Source organism: Myotis brandtii, unplaced genomic scaffold (genome assembly GCF_000412655.1).
Source record: "Myotis brandtii unplaced genomic scaffold, ASM41265v1 scaffold930, whole genome shotgun sequence".
Lineage (NCBI taxonomy): Eukaryota > Metazoa > Chordata > Mammalia > Chiroptera > Vespertilionidae > Myotis > Myotis brandtii.
The window spans coordinates 604427-611867 of NW_005371837.1; the positions used below are offsets into that span (position 1 = coordinate 604427).

At 59.2% G+C, this 7441-nt stretch overlaps 2 protein-coding genes across 4 annotated transcripts in view; one reads left to right on the plus strand and one right to left on the minus strand.

Moving 5' to 3' along the window:
- The window catches only part of MCPH1 (microcephalin 1), a 128976-nt gene that overhangs the window by 56712 nt on the left and 64823 nt on the right, over positions 1 to 7441 (plus strand). The gene's annotated exons all lie outside the window — the stretch shown is intronic.
- ANGPT2 (angiopoietin 2) overlaps positions 1 to 7441 on the minus strand; it is a 16175-nt gene that overhangs the window by 3431 nt on the left and 5303 nt on the right. For 2 of the 3 annotated variants that reach the window (XM_014533031.1, XM_014533030.1), the window contains exons 4-5: positions 3787 to 3888; positions 2561 to 2727 (exon numbers count right to left, since the gene is read on the minus strand). The exons of the other annotated variant lie outside the window; for it this stretch is intronic. In XM_014533031.1, the coding sequence (XP_014388517.1) occupies positions 2561 to 2727; positions 3787 to 3888 (269 nt within the window). The remainder of the gene's footprint in view (positions 1 to 2560; positions 2728 to 3786; positions 3889 to 7441) is intronic. 3 annotated transcript variants of the gene reach the window in all.

A 7441-nucleotide genomic window follows, 5' to 3' on the forward strand; every position in this document is an offset into this window, starting at 1 on the left:
CATGGCCCTTGCATGGCCCTTGCCTGTTGCATGGGCTCACATGGTCCCCGCATGGCCCAGCATGCCTGCTGCACGGCCCACATGGTCCACACACTGCCCGGCACGCCTGCCACAAAGGCTCGTGCAGGTCCTGCTTGTTGCTGGTTTCAGGTCCTGGGTTTCTCGCAGGCCCTCTCCTCAGTCTCCCACAGCCTGAGGCCGCTGCCTCCTCCTCCTCACCCTCCTGCCTCCCCAAAGGGGAGCAAACAGGGAGGGCTCTGCTCTTGACTCATCTCTGAGACTCGTCTCTGTGAGACTCGCAGGGTGGGGCCACGACAGGAAGTCGCTTTCTTCTGACCTTGGGATTAGAGGACTCAGCTGCTCTGCTGTCCATCCCTTTCGCGGAGCAGAGGAGTGAAGGCGGAGGGACACGCACGTCACATTACATCTCAGTGTCCACGGAACGGCCTCAGGGCGTGACCAGTGGCCAGTGATAAAGTTTAATGTGCAATTAGTTTCAGTTTTAGTAAAAGAATTGTCTTTTACTGATGCGTTTTTCAGTTTTCTGCCATTTGGGGACCATACATCGCAGCTGCTGTAGACGGGTGCCTTTCTGAGCCATCGGCAGTTTTTCTGATAAAAAGTGGCATGTTTTACCAGGACGGTAATGTTTTCAGGGTGGCCTCTGTCTCATACTGCCAGCACGTTAAACTGAGCTTTAAACAAACGCGCGCTTTATAAAACGGCACATTCAAAAATTGAGTTACATTTCTAAAGGAAATATCTGTTATGAACCAACTCAGATTAAAACATTTTTATAATGTCAGCATATGAGGGTAATGACCCATTTTCTAAAATCTTATATAAACAGTCTAATCCTTAATTTCTGTGTTTCTTTTTTTAAATTCCTCTGTTGTAGATTCCTAACTGTTGCCAGTTGACAAAATATTTAGCTTGGAGGTAAAACAGTGACCAACCACTGGTGTCTGAACATTCCTCGCGGCTTCGATCTTTGGAGCGTCCTTGGTGGGGGGTGAGGCCCGACACCTGTCTCGCCGCCGCCCACCGGGGGCAGGCTCTCCGGGAGCCGCTCTCCCTGTGCGTCTGTGACTGTCCCTGACTCCCGACCGCGGTCAGCGCTGGCTGGATGTCACTTGCCTGCTTTCGGGCGTGCCTCTGCCTCTGCTGGGCCCTTTACAGCGCAGCAGGCTGGGGGACGGGGCAGCGCTGGGGAGCTGCATGGCCCCGCATGGTCCCCGCATGCTCAGCTGCTGGCCGTTCCTCCCCTGGGAGCCAGCTCGGGCCCAAGACTGTCCTGGTGGGCAGAGGGTGCGAGCGGCCCCGGCAGGGTTCGCGTGGGGCTGTGCCAGGCAGTGACAGTTCCCGTGAGGTCCCCTGCACGTGGTTTATCTCCGACCTCAGCGTGGGCGGTGCACGTGGGCTGCGTGGTTGCCACTCACCCCCAGTCTGCCCGCCAGACTCCTCGGGCCGTGGGAGTGGCTGACATCCACAGGGCCCTCAGACCAGCTCCTGGGACACCCTGCAGGTCCCCCTCTCCTTGTTCCCATCACGGGCACATTCTGAGTCCTTAGGAACCACACACCCATAAGTGCCTTCTCTGTGCAGGCCTCACCCACAGAGCCTCACCCACCCGCACAGCCTCACCCACCCGCACAGCCTCACCCACCCACAGAGCCTCACCCACACACAGCCTCACCCACACGCACAGCCTCACCACACGCACAGCGTCACCACACACACAGCCTCACCCCTGCCTTCTCTGTGCAAGCCTCACCCACCCACAGATCCTCACCCACCCACAGATCCTCACCCACCTGCACAGCCTTACCCACACACACACACAGCCTCACCCACACACACACACAGCCTCACCCACACACACAGCCTCACCCACACGCACAGCCTCACCCACACGCACAGCCTCACCCACACGCAAAGCCTCACCCACAGAGCCTCAGGGTCCTGGCTCTCAGAGCCCCTGCTGCCCTTCCGGCTCTTACCGCTTTTAGAGCCAGAGAGAGTTCTGGGCCAGGGTTGCCCTGTTTCAGGAGTAGTTCCACCAGCTGGCGTACAAGGTAATGTGAGGGAGCAAGGGAGCCATAGCAGAGCGCTGCAGGGGTGACTGCCCACCGTCCCCCACCGTCCCCCCCAATTCTGCCACTTCTGAACTTGGCAGGCATCCTGACCTTGGGCTGAATCATACAACTGGATGTGTTTAACCTGCAGAAGACAGAGTGGTCTTAAAGCCTTTGGTGAATAATAAAACAGCCCTAGGTGTGTGATGTAGGGCGCTGTCCTGACACTGCCCTGTAGGCCACACTCCACGCCCACGGATGGTGTCGGTGCCCAGCACCTGCCAGGCGCGTCGTTGGCTCCTTGCAGACAGAGAGCAGGGACCACAGACAAACACTGTCCTCACAGCGGCCCCTGTCGTGAGAGCCAGTTCGACGTTCAGAACCGGAGAAGCCCACCGAACAGGGCGAAGAGCTCTAGGAAGCCAGAGGTTTTCTGGGGTGGTCCGGACCCGTGACCACAGGGAACGTCACCAGCAAGTCCTCACCTGTAGTTGAGGTCCTCGCCCGAGAGGGAGAAGTGCTCGTACAGGGCCTGGGCCTCATTCCCCTCCCAGTCGGCCAGGCGGATCCTCAGCACGTAGCGCTTCTGGGTGGTCACCTGGGAGACAAACTCGTTCCCCAGCCAGTGCTCGCCCGCCGGGTTCCCGAAGCCCTGCAACCCGAGCGGAAAGTCAGTCCCTGTGGGCTTCCCCGTGGGCTTCCCCGTGGGCTCCCCTGTGGGCTTCCCCAAGCCCTGCAACCCGAGGGGAAAGTCAGTCCCCGTGGGATTCCCCGTGGCTTCCCCATGGGCTCCCCTATGGGCTTCCCCGTGGCCTTCCCCGTGGCCTTCCCCGTGGGCTCCCCTATGGGCTTCCCCGTGGGCTCCCCTATGGGCTTCCCTGTGGGCTCCCTATGGGCTTCCCGTGGGCTTCCCTGTGGGCTTCCCGTGGGCTTCCTGTGGGCTTCCCCGTGGGCTCCCCTGTGGGCTTCCCCATGGGCTTCCTGTGGGCTCCCCTGTGGGCTTCCCCGTGGGCTCCCCTATGGGCTTCCCCGTGGGCTCCCCTATGGGCTTCCCTGTGGGCTCCCTATGGGCTTCCCGTGGGCTTCCCTGTGGGCTTCCCGTGGGCTTCCTGTGGGCTTCCCCGTGGGCTCCCCTGTGGGCTTCCCCGTGGGCTCCCCTATGGGCTTCCCTGTGGGCTCCCATGGGCTTCCCGTGGGCTTCCCCGTGGGCTCCCCTATGGGCTTCCCCGTGGGCTTCCTGCGTGGGCTTCCCTGTGGGCTCCTGTGTCTGAGATGAGTGGCCCCTCCGCCTCCCTCCCGCGCAGCGACCTCAGATGTCACTGTGCTGGGAGACGTGGGGTCCTCCAGAGAAGAATGGGGGCCCGGGTGAGGCCAGTGTTAAGGAACTAAGCTGCACGGGAGGGAATTCGTGCTGGGCTAGCGGCTGGTGTGTGGACAGCGAAGCGCACCAGACAGCGGGCCGGCCAGCCACGAGCTGCCCTGACGCGAGCCCCGTGCTCACGCGCTCTGTCTCGCTGAGTGGCCCACGCTCTACCGACCGGGCTGGTCTTTAATGGGGGGTGGGGGAGGGGGCGGACACCGGGTAACAGAACCCTTTGGTTAAAAAGTTGTCCTGAGTCATTGGTTACTTTGCGTTTGTGGTGCAAGTTGTGCGGGTCTGGAAAGTTACTTTCACAAAGAGATTTTCAGGTGGCTCAGTGACCATTCATACCGCTTTGTACTCGTTCCACGTCCTCTGGAAGTCCACGCTGCCGTCTTCCCGTCGCTGGATGAGGGTCCACCCGCCCCCGGCGGACTCCATGTCGCAGTAGGCCTGCAAGGGAAGGGCGCGGTGACTGCTGTGCGGGTGCGACTGGGTCTCCTGCTAAATGTGAGGAGCGAGATACGTGTAGGTGCCCAACAGCATGTGCTGGTGGGTTCTTTGGGGTGAATCTCATGGTCTTCCAAGAAGCAGATGGTTTTAAGTGAATTGAGAGCCATGACTGAGAAGGACGAAGGTAAACAGTGACACAGCGCAGGCTAGTGGTGGATGAAGGGATGACTGTCCTCTGTTCTAGGCTGAGACCCACCAGGCGCTGACTCGGAGCGCCCTCCTTGGAGTCGCTGTGAGGGGGCGTCGCAGGTGGCCCCGCCCTCTCGCCTCCCCCCTGCAGACGTGCATGGACCCGTCCACGTCCCTGAAAACCTTGGTGACGGCAGCCAGTCCCTGCACCTCTGCAGGAGGGATGGAGGGGTCCTCGAGCTGTTCGGGTTCCCGGGACTCCCGTGATCTGGTGTGTCCTGGGTCCATCCCGCTTCCCCACGTGGGGTCAAGACTGTCGGCCGTCCCTCAGCACCAAGCACCAGGGGCCTGAGGGCCACGTGCCTGGCGTGATCCAAGCGTGGCCTGGCCGCTTGCCTCCGACTCGCGTCAGGCTCTGCCCTTTGCTCACTGCCCGGGGGTCCCCCCCACCCCCCCAGCGCCTCTCAGCTCTGCTGCCACGCCGGCTCAGCGGGTTTAAACTTTGTCAGAACGGAATTCTTTTGGGGATGGGAGCATGCATGCTCCACTTCAGCTCAGCTGGAGGTTTTTCATGAAATTAAAACCCCCTGAGATAAGATCACAAAAGAAGCTCTAAATAATGAGATTATGGTGGAACGAAACGTTTTCCGGAAAGTGAAGAGAAACTCCCTGCAGCATACAGGTAGTAAATGTGGAAGTTAAGGTTCAGAACAATGAGGAATAGTCTTGCTTCGATGTTTTCCGCGGTCCTTTCGGTGATGATGGCGAACATTTTGACAGGCTGGTTTAAACGTGTTGCTCTGTGCGCTAAACTCCCAGCGAGCTGGGCTGGAGCACAGGGAGGCCCTGGGACTCTTCCACGTGAGGGCTGCCTGCGCCGGTGCCTCCTCCCTCTCCCGGCCTCTCCCTTTGGAAACAAGTCCATTGAAAAGAAAAATGCAGCCTCGCCTGCTAGGTCAGCGGGTGGAGTGTTGGTCGCGGACAGAAGGGTTGTGGATTGGATTCCGGTCAAGGGCACACGCCTGGGTTACAGGCTCATCCCAGTCCCATCAGGACGTGTACAGGAGGCAACCAATCGATGTGTCTCTCACATTGATGTCTCTCTGTCTCTTCCCCTCCCTTCCTCTCTCTCTAAAAAATCAATGGGAAAAATATCCTTGGGTGAGGATTAACAAATAAAAAAAGAAAATTCCTCTTATCTGTGCATACATATATATGCACATACATATACATATGTGTATGTGTATGATGTATGTGTGTATACATATATACATATACATATACATATACAGGCCTAATACGCAAATTGTCCCCCTGGAGTTCTGGAGACCGGGAGTTCAATCGCTTGCTATGACATGTGCTGACCACCAGGGGGTGGCGCAGACTGAAGGAAGGTCCCAGCTGGCAGCCGGAAGCCCCCATTCGGCCCTGATCCCCGGCCAGACCTAGGGACCCTACTCGTGCACGAATTTCATGCACCGGGCCCCTAGTTAAGAATAAAATGATTTCCCATCTTCTGGTCATTGGACATTAGACTTGATGTGCTTGCGGGAACCCCGCTCCCTGGGCTGGCAGCAACCTTGTTCATTATGGTTGCCGCTGTGCACACCTGTGCAGAGCTCCGTGGAGCCCCTGCTCCTGTTATCCAGTCAGACAACGGCTCTGCGAGGCTGTGGCTGCCTCTGGAGTGGAGGAGGTGTAGTCGGGTTCAGCTAATGCGGCCCGTCGTCCAGCTGTGAAGTGGGACACAGGACTGTCACGGAGTATTGTCCACCTCACGCGGCCCCAGAAATGGTCTGCGTCGACGTGGGTCCGCACACAGTCCTCTCCCGTTTGCTGGGGGCCAGTGGCTCGGCCGCTCACGTCCGTCGTGTGTCATGTAACAACCACCTGGTGAGCTAGCTGCACACGCTGCCGGGCTGCGAGGCTGTGTGTGCGCAGAGATGCGAATCCCCGACCCGCACCCGGGCCAGGCAGGTGGTTGGCCCTCAGTGCGCCTGCCTTGTTCCAGGAACGTGGGGCCTTTGGCGCCCACCCTCCGTTCGGAAGTCACTGAGGTCAAGTCAGAGCCGTTCATCTCGGTTTGGAAATCAGAGCCGAGCCTCTGGGACGGGGAAGGTCCGTCCCTGCGTGTGCGTGAGCAATGCAGCCCGGTTCTCTTCTCAGTTTGGAAATCAGAGCCGAGCCTCTGGGACGGGGAGGGTCCCTGCGTGTGCGTGAGCAATGCAGCCCGGTTCTCTGGCGCCCGAGACTTTGTCCAGGTTTCAAGGAACAGAGCTCATGGAAAGCGAAGTTATTGTGGCTAATTAGGTCGTGAAACTGTCAGAGTCATCCACGCAGCCAGCGGCACTGGGGGATGCGGAGCAGGTGACAGAGGGTGGGAAGCAGGCCGCTCAGAATGCCAGCGCCTCGAGCCGGGCCCACTGCAGGGCTCCGGGCGAGCCGGCTCTGAGCTGGAGGGCTCCGCAAGTCCTCGAGCAATTGCAGGGTTGTGGTCAGCCTGCGGTCACAGTGAGGGACCACTGAACAGCTCACAGCACACAGACAACTGTGGAGGCAGGGGTCCCGTGAAAGTGGAAGGAAACTGTGTCTCCAACTGGCAGACACTGCAGTGCTTTCCATTCCGCCACCCTGAGCGTCTGTACCGAGACCCCGGGCGTTTTCAGAAACGAAGTTGAAATATCTCTGCCACCCTGAGCGAGACCCCGGGCGTTTTCAGAAACGAAGTTGAAATATTTAGGCCCTTTTGGAAAAGATCTCCCAGAAATCTCCTCAGCGTCCGTTGCTGGAATGAGCTGATACAGGGCGGAGTGGGGTGCCCGCCATGCAGGGAGCTGGCCTCCTGGCGGCTGAGGGCACTCCCGGGGGTGACAACTCCCGTCTGTGGGATGGGCGGTGAACACCAGCCCCGGCCTCGGGGGAACATCACGTTACAGATCAGGAACCGGAGCTCGTCCGGCTGAAATGACTGACTCAGACACAGAGATTGGCAGGGCCAGGATTTCAGCCCACATCTGTGCGTCACAGTCTCTGGAAGGGAATCTAAGGCACTTCACCTGGACATTTTAGAGAAAAGGAGCTCGAGAAAGAAGGCTGTTCCCTGCCATGGGCATGAGCTACTGCTAATGTTTGAAAGGAACACCCATCCTCATACTTCCAGCCGTGAGCGGAGACTCCCTCCCCCCTCCCGGCCCTCACACCTCCTCCTGCGGGGCGTCTCCCCTGATGCACTGCTTCTGGGGCACCGGGGACATAGCTGCTTCCAAGGCTGATTGAGAGCGGAGTGCACGCCTTCTCACGTCTGTGTGCCGGGTCAGGTGTGTGTGTGGGGGGGGAGGGGCGGGTGTGTGCCGGGGCAGGTGTG